General features: G+C 37.8%; 1 protein-coding gene across 1 annotated transcript in view; it reads right to left on the reverse strand.

Moving 5' to 3' along the window:
• Adgrv1 (adhesion G protein-coupled receptor V1) overlaps window positions 1-14716 on the reverse strand; it is a 468823-nt gene that overhangs the window by 406650 nt on the left and 47457 nt on the right. Inside the window, exons 22-28 of the mRNA XM_051182821.1 lie at window positions 14350-14526; window positions 13239-13419; window positions 11156-11358; window positions 6953-7082; window positions 4240-4320; window positions 2764-2903; window positions 276-885 (exon numbers count right to left, since the gene is read on the reverse strand). Coding sequence (XP_051038778.1) covers window positions 276-885; window positions 2764-2903; window positions 4240-4320; window positions 6953-7082; window positions 11156-11358; window positions 13239-13419; window positions 14350-14526 — 1522 coding nt within the window. The remainder of the gene's footprint in view (window positions 1-275; window positions 886-2763; window positions 2904-4239; window positions 4321-6952; window positions 7083-11155; window positions 11359-13238; window positions 13420-14349; window positions 14527-14716) is intronic.

Below are 14716 nucleotides of genomic sequence, written 5' to 3' on the forward strand. Positions count from 1 at the left end.
CCTGTGACTCAAGTTCCAGGGGATGCACTGCCCCAGTCTGGCTTCCTTGGGTATCTAAACACATGCAGTATATGTGCACACATTCAGGCACACACACATACACACACACACAAACACACACAAGTATTTAACATAAATAAAGAAAAGTGTTTAAAGGTAGTTTTACTTATCTTTAACCTTGCCTTTCTTGTAGAATTTTCTGTTATATAAAACTTTAAGCTTTTCATTTTCATAGTCTTACCTCTAGTTATAACAACATGCAAACAGATACTTACTTGGGCGATCCTGTACACGCTCTACTAAAGTAGAATTGATTAATTCAATGAACATAGATTCTGACTGTTCTGGTTCATCATCATCCAGGATTGAAATAGTTATTGTTGCCTCAGTCTGATTAGCTCTGAAAAGAGCCAATCCAGATGCTGATATATAGTCTCTTCCTTGACTTGCTCTAGCTAAGTTAGGTGGGAAATAAGGCGGTTTTTCCATATCATCTATTGTTGCATATGAGATTACAACTTCTCCCATGAGACCTTTCAACCTTGTTATCGATAATGTGACATTGTGGGTTGCTTCTTCAACGCTAATAGGTCTAGTTTTGTTAGAGAAAATGAACACCCCATGAGGATCATCACTAGCCAAAATTGTCAATGTGGCATTAGTAAGGACTCCCAAAGAGCCACTGGAGACGCCAAGGATGGACACGGTGAGTGCCTTGTCTAACTCTGGCTCTTCATCTGGCAATATCTCCAAAGTGATGCAGGCTGTCCTCTGCCCAATCTCAAACGTGATGTTGCCAGAGGTGACAGCGAGATCCCCATCCAGATCAGAGGCTACGTTCCAATTCAAAGTCACATACGATAGAGCACCCTGAGTCCTTGTAACCTGGGGAATATTGAAGAGTAAGAACAACTTAAGATTTTGTTTAAGCACGTGACAGTGCCAGGTGAATTTTAAATTTTCATTAGCTTGTTTTTGAACTTTTGTTGTAATGTTCTAAGTTCTCAAGACTATAAGATCATTGAAGGTAAAACCTGTCCACTTACATATAGAGGAAGTACAAAACGTGATTGAGGCAGAAAATCACAAACTAGACATAAAATGTTCAACTTCCAAGTTGAACACAGCTATTTTCTTCTGCCAACCTATAACACATATCAACAATAAGTCAAATGTGGCTGACAATTGGTTATATTCTTTATACTTAATGAAAATGATGGAGTACCTTCTACCATAAAGAATAAATAGCTCAGTGACATTTTTCAGAAAAGTTATTTTCAATATATTTGACTCAAAGTACAACAAAATGCATTTAGAAGAAATGTTTCACTATATTAAGGATGCAAAGCTTAAAAACTGCTCCAAAGAAATTCTAGCTTATTAGTCTTCATAATTTTATTTGTATTTAAAGTATTTTCAACTCAAAATAGAATGAGGCAATAATTTTATTAAAGTGTGATACTTTTTCATATTTGTGGTTCAAAGTAATTACTCTTTCTTCAGTTATTCAATTAATTACATAGTAAATGTATTCAATTATTTCACACAGACCAAAAAAATGTCATAAAGGGTACAGAAGTGTGTATTTGCACATCTTTCTTCATCATTACATGAAAGGTGAGGAAGCTGAGTGAGCTATCTATGATCTCTGTTGAATCAGTAAGCAATATAGCCCTAATCTGCTAGACCTCAGAAGGACAGATGCAAAAATTATTAGTGCTAATTTTACTACCCACAAATCTTCAGAATTTCCTTTTCTTCTATATAAGGTGGCAAAGGACCACATGGTCATGCATTTCTCTTATAGATATAAGTCTCTTGCACTCAACACTCAAATACCCCAACCATGGCTTTTATGGAGATAGGTGATCCTTGGCTCCTAAAGCAATAATGAATCACAGTCCTTTTGCCAATTCGAGTTGGGTATACACAATGAAAAAACAAAAATTCATTAAAAATAACTTCCACATTTGTTTGTTTGTCTCTCTCTGCTTGCTTGTTAGGCGGATGCCACAGTGAGGACAGAGGATGTGTTTCAGGAGTCGGTTATTTCTACCCCCATGTAGGTTCACAGTTTGAGCTTGGGTTGTCAGACTTGGTGGTAAGCGTTTACTTGCTAAATCAGCTATCTCATCAGGCCACAGAGGCAATTTTTTTCTTGTATTAAGCCACTGGGATTTTGAAGCATTGGATTTGCACAGTCTATCTGAACTAAGACAAAAATCTGTGCGACAGAATTATATATAGTAAAAGTCCATCATGAAAGGCAGTGACACAAAGCCTAGGTTGGACTGAGAAGCTCTGGGCACATCAAACCCACCAGTATCTACCATGACAGACTCCGGGGAACACATCCAAAGATGGACTCTTCCATCCCCAAGTTCCCCTTTCCCTTCCTAGAAAATTCCAAGAGCCACATGTACGTAGTCTCCCGTCCACGTCTCTGAGGAGTCCCTTCTGTTGCTCTGATTATGAATAATTCTGCTTCCTGAGATGCCTGTCTGCTTTCTTTTATTTCCAAGTTGCCTCCACCAATCCAAGTATAATACATCATATTCTCTAAAAGGTAAGGAACCCTCAAAAACACAAAACGAACTTACATGTAAATGCAACAGCACACTAACAGCAAAACATTGGTTAGCAATCTGCACTCCTGATGCCTATTAGCTCACTCTTACCCTCCTACACAGAAGGAAAGGAAAAGCATGCCTTACTATCACACTACATCATTTTAAGATTAGGAGGGTCTCAGAAAGTACTCACATTTAATATGACAGTACTGTCCCCATCTTCTGGTTCTGTTCCGCTGACAAAGAGTGACTCAGGGCTGAATTCAAACACCCCATGAGCATGGTCGGAGGCAGCAATTGTCACCAGAATTTGGGAAGCTACTCCTAGACTGGCTGTTAGAACAAATTCCCACAAACAGACAAAAAAATGTTAATCAGTATTTTACAAACCACCGTTAAAAGCCAATGAACAACTATTTGGGGGAAAAATAAAAAGGCTTTCCATTCATGAAGTACATTCTAATTTGTTTTAGAAAGAAAGGTAGACACAAATGGTTGCCACACATCCTTGTGATTTTATGACCCTTCTTGCTTTAGTAACAAGTGCTGCTGCTTAAGTACTTGGAGATAAATAGGGAAAATTTGTTTTTCTTTTTCTTTCTCTACAAAAGGACATTCTCCCACACATAGCATATGGGGAAGGTCTCCCACGAATCAGCTGACCTCTAAAGAACAGCACCAGCCACTTCCCTAACTGACAGCAGTTTCCCTAGAACTTTAATGCATCAAGTGCAGTCTTGGTTTTCCGATGTGCATCAACTCTAAGCCTACTTTTCCATCTTATTTAGTATAGAGTAGTTATTCTAGATCCCACAGAATCTATGCCTATATTGGAAAAATTCTAAAGCCTAAAGGCTCACTCAATGGGCTCCTACTTAGTATGTTGCTTTTATTCTTATCAATGCCTGCAGACTGCAGACAAGAAAATGTACAACCATAAAAGCAACAGTCACAGACATGGCATGATGTATAGATGGGTGTTAGAAATGGAGAGGACAGCATGAGAAGCATGCACTCTGGGGCTGACATGCAAAATCTGACATTAGGAAAGGGAGCATTTGAGGGCTAGAAGTATGACCTGTGACAAGGCAGCTAATCTAAGTATTCTCTGCATGTATGAGAAAACAACTAGGGTAAAAAGCTGAAGCATATTTGTATACGAATTGTACATGAATTCAAAACAAATCTCTGCTTAATGGCAATTATCTAGGAACTTACTTTCCCTCGATTTGATTTTTCTCATTTGTTTTGATCAAGTGATGCATATAAAGACTCCTGTTCTTTACTGTACAGAAAATAAGTGAGATGGATTTGAACTTGAAAAAACAAATGTTCCATTGGTCAGTTTATAGGCATTCAAAGCCATGTACTGTTTTCAACAATAATTTGTTTTTAATGGCATTCAAACAAAGTTTCTCTCCATTTGGAATCAGCAAACCCTGTGGGTCCATGTGGTGAGGCGTGCCTGGTCATCAGAAGCAGAGAAGAATGTATTTCTGTCTCTGTCACCAAGGGAAAATACTTCATAAAGCTGCCATGGTGGTGAGTGAGTTAAAACACAAAGGATCATCTAGTTGCCAAAGATGACAGTAAATGATTAGTGTTGTCGTCTCTGAAATGAGAAGCTAAAATAAAAATACTAGTGAAGGACCTTGGGACAGCTGCTTACCATGTGTGTGAACAGACGAGAAGAAGAAATCCGTGTCCCCTTCTCCACTACCACTGCCATCAACCCTAAAGAGTTCAGACACTTCACAAGAGACACACGGAAACAGTCCACACAACACACAGCAACACAATGAAAAAATTAAGAGGACTTATAATGTGTCAAGTAAAGAAGAAAATGCAGTAATAGCCATTCAAGGATGTACATTCTCCCATAACAATAGGTCATTTTGAATGATGATATTTAATATCATGTATAAAATTACTAAATCTTTCTGGTTTTGGAAAATGCTCCAAATAAATAGTAACTGTTTCCATGTCCAATAACTTAAACAATTTCATTTGGAAATTTCCAACCTTTACAGTAATTTTAAGCTATAGCATTTTTTAAATTGTTGATATTACTTGTGTATATAATCATATATTAAGACTTACAAGTCAATGAAGGTTACCTTGTCAATCACAAACTATTCAAAACTAGGGAAATCTACCAAAACATTTCCCCACCCATTCATTCAAACCCCACCACATTAACCATTCTTAAACTTAACTGCCCATTTGACACTGACTTTGTGGGAAGAGTCTTAGACCATCAATAGAAAATTTCTATTTTAACCCTGTCTGTAAGGGATACAGTTGTAAACGGTCAACAAAACACTTCATTTCCTTGGTATCTCAACTTTCTACCCTATTAAAGGTGCTGGCTTTTACATAAATCTTGCAAAGCTTAAAAAAATAATTAAAATAAAACTATAAAAATATATAATGCCTGGAGAATATAGAACTATAACAAGTATAAAGCAGTTACTCTTTCATATCTAATACATCCATGATTTTTCAAAAATTAACAAATAAAGGAAGGGCAATAATGACTAAAATGAACAAGCAGAGTAAAAAAAGCAAGCCACATTTACCAATATCCTTGATTGACAGGCCCAGGTTATGGTCTGTCTTGGTTTTTGTCCTTCCCTCAACAGAGACTGGAATATGCCAGGCATGAGAATTTATAGCACACCCATGGCCTAAAATCATCTCACAGACAGAATGGATTGCCAGCAACTATACAGTTCATAACTTCTCCCACACTGTCTAGAAGTCATAAGAAAGAAATGTAAAGTTCAATGCTACATATATCTTTATTAGTATCAATTATCTATTAAGGTCATGGTTAGCATTCCCAATTAACTTTAGTGACCAAGCAGTATGGCACAAGATGTGCTCTTTAGACCCACAAAAAAGAATTGAGCTCTGCATACTGCCCCACTTATTACACAGTCCCTAACAATAAATACAGAAGAAAGTCGACATCTAGACTACTTTTCCTCCTACCCTCGTCCCACTACAGAAAATTTAGTTATCACTACTTCTTACTAGGAAACTACAAATGAGAATCTACCACCAGTTAGTGTACAACTGAATATTTGAAACATCTGAGGAATGTTTCTACACGAACTCACAAGTATCACTATGGTAGTAAATATGTGATGTTTCATGATCAAGGAATGGAAGGTGGTTCAACGGTCAATCACTTCCCTGCTATGCACAGGGCTTTGGAATTGACCCCAGAACTGCAGAATTTTGATGACTTTTTTGAGACAGAGTCTCCCTATGTCCTGGCTGGCCTGGAATTCACGCTCACCAAGATCTATCTGTCTGTGCCTCCAAAGTGCTGGGATTAAAGGTATCCAACATGATCCCTGGCCCTTGATAATTCATTACATACCAATACTAATAAGAATCACCAACATTTTATCTTTCTGTTGCCTAAGAACTCTTTGAGCTAAGTGAGACAAACAGTGAATTCAAGTAGGGCATGTTGATGTTTTCATTGATGAAACTGCTGGCATGAGAAGCTAAATTGGCTGGTGTGAAGCTGTCTCTAGAAACAAAGGTAGTGTTTTTACATGAAACTTTCCATCATAATTTTTCCTGTTTTATTCATTTACTAATATGAGGCCCTGTTTATTGAGTGTGTCCTCTGCTCCCAAGCACTTGCTTGGTTCCCTTTGCCTTCTAGGTTAAGGAGCATAAGAAGGGGAAAATTTGCTTACTTACCCCCAAATCTTACTCATACAAAAAGACAATTCTAATGTATTTGTCCTACCTAGACTTGAAAGTTTTTTATACTGTGACTTTTTTTTCATTAAATGTGGAGATATTGGTAATAATAAGAAAAACCCAGGCTTTGTAATGGGAGAAAATGTTCACAAAAACATGTATGTACACATGTACTTCATGTATTCCATCACAGTCTAAACTAACCTGATAAAAACACTAATAGTACTACTACGAAATGTAAAATTAGCTTATCTAAGTAGAATAAATACCATGAACAGCTTCATTTTACAACAGAAAATGTCAGTGCATTGAGTTTTAACTGTAAAGGCCTTTGATGATAAGTTTTCTGATCCTTAGAAGTAAAAATAAGACATTACGAGGCATGTCTTTTCTATCATTATCTCTCTCTGCATTTCTTTGATAGATGCCTGCATTATATCTGGAGATGGCTCTAGCAGACCCATTAAGAAAACCCAAAAAGAAGGTAAACAGCCTGGTGGCTTGGGGATTAGTCAATGTGACCGGCAGCAGTGATTTTGGCACCAAGTGAAGCTGTATTATGAGTGATGGAAAAGAACCCTTGGACTGGCATTGGTTGGTTAGTGGCATTATGGTTGGCAGACAAGAAAATATTGATATTTATGTGTTACCAGTCTTACCTCCTCCATTCAAGTTTAACAATTCAACTTTAAAAGATTTTTCCAGTTCAGGGATAGAATTATCAGTGATGTTGACAAAAATATATTTATATCTTTCTCCTGATTTAAATTCAATTGTGCCAGCAATACCCTGAAACACAAATGAGAATTATCCAACATATTACAATTATTCTTTGTGTAAAATTGCAAAATGTTTACTATATACAAAATTGTATATAAATTATGAAATGGAAAAAAATGAAATACATATGTGACGCAAAAAAGTATAATGTGAACTCTAAACATGTAGTTTTTATTATTTGTGATGTTGGAAACTGAACCCAGGACCATGCACACAATAATCAAGTTCTCCCGGGCACTAATGAATACTTATTTTCCAACTAAATAGGTAGACCAGTTTCTGGTTTTTGCACTTCTTATTCAATAAAAAAAAAGTAGTTAAAGAAAATGAGAAATCTCCAGCTGATACCTACACATTCTTAAAAAAAAAAAAAATGCCACAGTTTAATACAAGGAACAAAAGCACTTTCTTCTTGAGTTTATTTTTTGTGTGTTAGTTGGTTTACTTCTACAGTTGTTAATAGTTTTAGCTCTCTATGAGAAGCTGAAGTGAGGATTCACTAACTCACTTGTGTACTCAACATGGAGAGCATGCAAAGCACCAATTTTCCATGCTTGAGACTCTAAAATAGCCAAGACCAATAAGACTCTACAGAAAATGTTCTAAAAGGAGTGTTAGGGACTCAGCAGTTAAGAGCACTAGCTGATCTTCCAAATGACCCTGATTCAATTCCCAGCATGCACGTGGCAGATCACAACTACAAATAACGGGACCTAGTACCTTCTTCTGACTTCTGTAGTAACACACACGGTGAACAGACATATATGCTGGCAAAAACATCAAAATTTTGATTAGATATTTACAAAGACGAAAGAGTGTTATGCGCTATTAAAATCATCCAAATGCTGTGAGTGAAATAAGAGCACAGATGTAGCTAGTGAAGCTACTGCATAGAGAAACTGAGCTATGGCAATGACAGACTGACGTCTGACCGTCTTAGGAAACTGCCCAGAAGCCGGCAGTATCTTACACCTCAAACGCTTCTGATCACACTCTCTTTTTCTTTCTACCTTCCAGATTCCTCCCTGGTGGTGCTCTTTGCCAGTTTCAGCAACTTGCAGACAGACTTTAACAGTTGCTGTTCATCAAATTCTACGGACAGTCGATCTAGACAAGCTAAATCAGACCCCACGCTTTTAATACCCCATGTGGATGAACAGGGTCATGTGACTAATGTCTGAAACCCAGACTTACCAGCTGAACCTCTTGTGTAACTTCAGTCAGAGGCTCACAGTTAGTCTGCAACTATGCTTCTCCAACCCTCTACACATCCTGGAGCAGCCAGTCACTCTAGTCAAGAACCTTTCTTAACACCCTTCTTTGGCCTTTCAAATCCTGATATTTTATCTCCGAAGCACTGCTTGAATCCATCTACTTCTTTCCAAGGACAGTGGCACTAGCCTAGCTCAAGTTACTTCTTCTCTTGGCTCCACAAAACAGATTTTTTGTCTTTTTCTATTCAGTATCTGCATCCCTTAACCCATTCTCCACAAACCAGTCTAGTGCTTACAAATGCATGATACCTTTGTGCTTCTTCTCCTTATAATAACATTCATAAAAAGATAAAAAGTGTTGTATGAGGCTTTGTGTGACCTTGTCTGTGCAGACTGTGTCTTCTTCACCACACCTAGCCCTCTACATCACAGAGAAAAAGGCCTTCCTGAAGTTTCTTTGACAGCTTGAGCCCTTCCCAATACTGATGCCTAGAATCCTATCATATCACCAGGGTCCTCCTGCTTCATCAACATTGTTCATCCTGACTTTAGAATTCAGCTCTGATTACCCATCCTACTTCACAGCCACCCCTCATAGATCACAAGCCCTGACATTCTCTAAACATATAGTTTAATAGATAGCTAGTCATTTAACTCATTCTTGTTGGGAACTGATAGCTGTTGGGAAAGGGAGAGTCGGTTTACCATGGATGTGGCCCCTGACAAGCTGTCTATGCTTCAGAGGATGTCCCTACACCTATGCACACACTTGCATCATTAATGGACTCAAGGGGTGTGTGTGTGTGTGTGTGTGTGTGTGTGTGTGTGTGTTTGTACGTATGTATAAAGTTGGGAGAGAAAAATGTGGGGGTGTTTCAGGTTAACCAGGAGGGAGCAGGTGTATATTTGACCAAACACATTATACTCATCTTTGAAACTGTGAAACAAATGAGCAAGCCTGGCATTGTTGGCATATGCCTTTAATCCCAGCACTCAGAAGGCAGAGGCAGGCAGATTTCTGTGAGTGTGAAGCCAGCCTGGTCTACAGAGTTCCAGGATAGGCTCCAAAGCAATACAGAAAAAAACCTGTCTCAAAAAAGACTTAGAAAGGGGATCTCACTTCTCACTTGTCACTTACATACTAGAATACAGTTAAGAACAACGATATCTGAAATTCAGTTGTTTCTTCTTCCATACATGATCTCTCCTGGCACCTTTCCTCACATATGTATTTTATATTTATTTATTTATTTATTGATATTAAAGGACAGAGATAGATGAGATATTGTAAGAAGAAATGAAGGCAACCATTATCAAGTTAACAGAGCTCAGTAAATAATAAGTAGTTTCAAATGGTGTTATCACAAACAGGACTTCAATGCCTTCTGAAAATACTCAGAAATGTCTCCAAGGACACACATGTCCCATCTGTCACAAAGAACTGCATGGGTTTTATGTTTTGTTTCATTTATTATGAAAAGTTATAAGGAAACTAGAAATTGTGGTTATTTCAGCTACTCAGGTATTAAAGATTATCATCAAGTGGTGGTGGCACAAGCCTTTAATCCCAGCACTCTGTGAGTTTGAGGCCAGGCTGGTCTACAAAGCTACACAGAGAAACCCTGTCTCAAAAAAAAAAAAAAAAAAAAAAAAAAAAAAAACATAAAAAAAAAGAAAGAAGAAAAAAGTACTGCATTAAGAAAATGCTAATACTTTAATCCAGGAAGACACACACTGTGGAATATGTTATACATCAGCCTCATTAAAAATACAATACATGCCGAAAAACAATATTCATTTCCCAAGAAGGATTTTTGGAAGAAAAATCTATGACTACTTAGCTAACTGAATTAGAGCTGAAATTAATGGAATTCAGTTATCCAAGACGTCTATGACACGGGAGGACAAAGAGCAGATACTGCACAAGAGCAAGGTGAAAAACAAGAAACTAATGCTGAAAGCTTAAACGAAAGCATTGTCTGGGAAACAATAAATATTAAAGTATGGAACATCTTCCTTGAGAAGGAAGAAATACCAACCATTTTCTTCCTTACAATACTGTTGTCAACCTTATGAACAGGTAGTGGTAATTGCCATGTGCAGTGTACAACACACAGTGTTGTCATTCATCTCCATAGTGATCATGATTTCATAGATAAAGACATTAACAGTAGGAAACATGAGTCTTCGCCATCACACATACAGAAGTCAAACAAAACCCTGGTTCTGTCCATTTCTAGATTTCATAGTATCATACTAAAATGCCATATTGCTTCTCCTTTTGGAAAAAGTATTGATAAAACTGGGAAAAAAACATGCACACGTCATACCTTTGTAATTTTTATTTTATCTAGTGGACCTTCTTAGAGAGTTTGAAATAGTTAAGAATCATAATTTTAGTGTATCCAACCAAAAGCTATGCCATTATAACAAACTACATAGGGAAATCTAGAATGAGTGCAATATACAGTATGCTATCTCAGTGCCGTGTTCCACTGCAATAAAATGTCAACTTACACAGATTTAAAAGGTCATAAAACAACTGGCGCTTTTTGTCTTGTTTGATAGGTTCCTTATGCAAAGCAAAACACTTCTAGCCCTCTGGTGAGGACTGTTCAAATTCAGTGGTACAAATGTAACCTCAAACATAATAGTGACAGGCTGAAGGAAGGGCTAAAGGTAAGAATACGTGTTTGTCCTCGGAGCCCACAAATTGTCTCTCAACTACCTGTAACTCTTGTTTCAGGAGACCCAAGGCTCTCTTCTGGCCTTGATGGGGATGGCATAAAGGTGGGGTACAGACACACATGCAGCAAAACAGCCATACGGATAAAATAAAAATAAAAACTTACAGTGTTAGTGGCATACCTGGTAGTCCTCTGGACTAAACGCAGTCAAGGACACTGTTCTAAATTCCACAGTAACCCTGCCAAGCAGTCCCTGGGCACGGATGACCAGTAAGCGGATCTCTCCATCCTCTTCCTGCACAGTGATGTGTGGTACACTACTGGCAGGCAGACTCATAGCATCTTCAGGCTGTGGCGGTGGCCCTGTGGAGAACTGTAGCAAGCCTAGAAGAGATAAAGACAGAAGGTTCAGTTATCCATGGAAGAATTTCTTACCCATATGAAGCAACCTTGTGTAATCATTTCTATCATCAGGCTAAAATCCTGAGCATCAATCACATAAAAAAAAATTTAAGAACTAATTAACATACTTTGATGCACAATATTATTTCTTTTATTTTTGAGATTATCATATAATTACATCATTTTTCTGCTTTCCCTTCCTTGCTCCAAACCTTCCCATATATCCCTCCTTGCTGTTTTTCAAATTCATTAGTTGTTGTTTTGTACATACATGTGTATACATAGAGGAATACAAAGTCTTAAAATTCACAAATATAACCTGTCAGTCTGTATAATGGTAACTGTATGTATAAGTTCTCAGAGCTGACTATTTGGTATTCAGTAACCAATCAGTGTGCTCTTTCTTAGAGAAGGCTATTTCTCCCGTTCTCAGTTGCCAGTAATTCTTCATGTAGAGCTGAGGCCTCATGAGATTCATGTCTATGTCAGCACATCTCCTGGTGCCATCCTTGCTCAGCTCATGTTCAGGAAGTCATGTGGGTGAGTAAAATGTGTGATTATGTCCTCTAGAAATGTCAGAAGCTGCACCCAAAATTGTTTTGAAGCCTCTATAATGTAGAATATTAGGGGTGTTTGAAGGTAGCAACTAATCATCTACCCAGCTGTGACATCTATGGACTACACCAACCACCACTGTGTCACAGAAATCCTAAGAGTGCAGTGGTGGCATACATACCCTGGCATGTGACTGGACTTAGGACTCTATCAGCAGGAAGGAAATCATGCCTGCTGTGAACCCACAATACCTAGGGCTAGTGAAGTCATGGATCTTGGAGGAGAACCTACAACCTCCACTTTACTAAACCAGCGCAACCCCTAACTATATTCTAAAAATATATTTGTCCTTATTCCCACAGGTAAATTAAGTCTTCACCACTCAGTGAGGATACTTCTCTATGCAACTGATGGAGACCATTTCAGAGACTACAACCAATCAGCAATGCAGAGCTGTCCCAACTAATACGCCAAGCAAAGGCTTGGAATCATGGGTGAAGAGGGGGCAAAAGCATTGCAAGAGTCAGGGAACAGAGAATTTCCTGTGAGACTGTGTCTTATGGGAATGTCAGAAGCCACACCTAAAATGTATTTGAGCCGTCATAATGTCAAACATTAAAGTGTTAATTTTCCTTGTCTTTACTCAGATACATCTGTTTAATCCCACTGAACAATCAATAAGAGAAACACCAAGGGAATTTAAAAATATGTATTCCAAACATTTACTCACATTTGACAAGTCTCAGTTCTGGAATGTACACCCATACAGCCATACTGATGATATTCTACAAACCAGCAAAACTTTCTTTAAAATTCAACTCAAGAAACAGAGTAAGAGATTCTCTGCTTCCTGCCTGGACTCTTAGACATGTCCTTCTTTCATTCACACACAAAATATCACTTTATTAAAAAAGTGTAAACTTCCATGGTAGTTTGAGATTGAAAGTATCACTTGTTAATTCAATGTTCAAGCTACTATAGTGAAAACTCCACTTTTTGAAACCTAGTAAGACATATATTACAAAGGTTTAAAATACTTCAAAATTAACACACCACCACAAATATTCTAAGTAAAGGAATTTTGATAAAGTTTCACTTTAAATAATACTACAAGACTTTCTGAATATATTATTTAAGATCAGAAGTAGGTCTTTACATTGTCTTCCATAAACAATGTCCTACAAAACAGCAATGTAGATGTTAGCACTGAAAGGCCTTAAGGGGGTTATAATTCATTTTCACTTGTAAGTAGTTCTTCACAAGATCAAGTTCGGCGAGAGAAATTATCACAACAGAGAGTGGTTTACCATAAGGGTGATCACTAGCTTTGATGGTGATGTCTGTAGTTTCCTTCTCACGATCTATGCTGGCACCACTGATGGGAGTTGAACCAAGTTTTCCATCTCCTGGAACTGCAGAAACCAGTGTCACCCGAAAATACTCATTAAGCTCAGGAATGTCATCATCAAGAACGTATAGATTCAGGACCTGTCCAATGCAAAAGTATGGTAGTAATCACTACTTGGAGAAAATAGCCAACTAAAGTATATATGATTGAAATCATTAGTAAACACTACTCATATCTACACACTTGCATGTTGAAACATATATATGTGTGTGTGTGTCTGTGTGTGTGTGTGTGTGTAGGTACAAATACTAGAAAAGATCTGAAGGTATTAATTCCTTAATAATGTTTACTTTAATAAACTGAATGTGTTACACCAAAATTTGAATGTTAATATCTTATCCCCAGGGTGATGGTGTTAGGAATGGAGATTTTTGAACAAAACTGGGTATTAGAGGAGACTTGATGGATGGGATTGGGATCAGCATCCTCATGAAGGAGGCCATGGGAAGCTCATTTACTCCTTTTACCAGATGGCACAGGGAATCGGTACCACAGATATGAAGCAAAGAATGAACCTTCCCAGACCCTGAATCTGCAGGCATCCTGCCTTGGCATTCCCTGAATTCAAACTGTGAACAGCAAACTGCTGCTGTTTATGAACTCCCCGGTGTAAAGTATCTTGTTTTAGCAGTCTAAACACATAGGAATGGCAATACATATCTGTAATACCAGTACTCAGGAGACTGAGGCAGGAGGATGACAAGTTCAAGGCCCACCTTGGCCATATATTTCAAAATAGATAGGCAAATAAAATATATAATAATACAAATCTGGAAATGATATATCCTCAAGCTATGTTAATTTTATTATATTAGCATTAAAGAATTTATGAAGCTAATATTCAAAAGTCTTAATCTTTCTCTCATAGAAAAGCTAAATTATTTTTAAAGAATAAGGGATACACCTAATTTCCCACATAGTTTAAAATGCTTAAACACCAATGAATAAACAAGGAGATGATAAAACACTTTCCCAGAAGCATCTGAGGAAACCCAGGCCATGGAGTTTACCTCAGACCTCTGCCAAGGCAGGAAGGTGATAGTGCCACTTGCATTAGCAAAATCCTCAACGAGGTAATTGATGCCTTCCGATTCAATCTGTGAGATGGTGTAGGAAACATGAACATAATCCAAAGCTCCCCTTGTTCGCTCTACCACACAGGAAACTGTGGCGCCCTCCTCTGTAATCTGTAATTGAGCATAAATGATTTTGAAATGCATGGCCTTTGACAAACAGTGATGAAATTAGGGCTTCCCTGAGTCTGTCTACTCTTCTTTATGTCTTAGCTCTACCCCTTTGTCCTTCCCAGAATCAAGCAGAAGGGAAGAAGCCTGCTTCCAACAAGTGCCAACATTTAAAGTTGATTCAATTTGGCCC

This window comes from Phodopus roborovskii, unplaced genomic scaffold (genome assembly GCF_943737965.1).
Source record: "Phodopus roborovskii unplaced genomic scaffold, PHOROB, whole genome shotgun sequence".
NCBI lineage: Eukaryota > Metazoa > Chordata > Mammalia > Rodentia > Cricetidae > Phodopus > Phodopus roborovskii.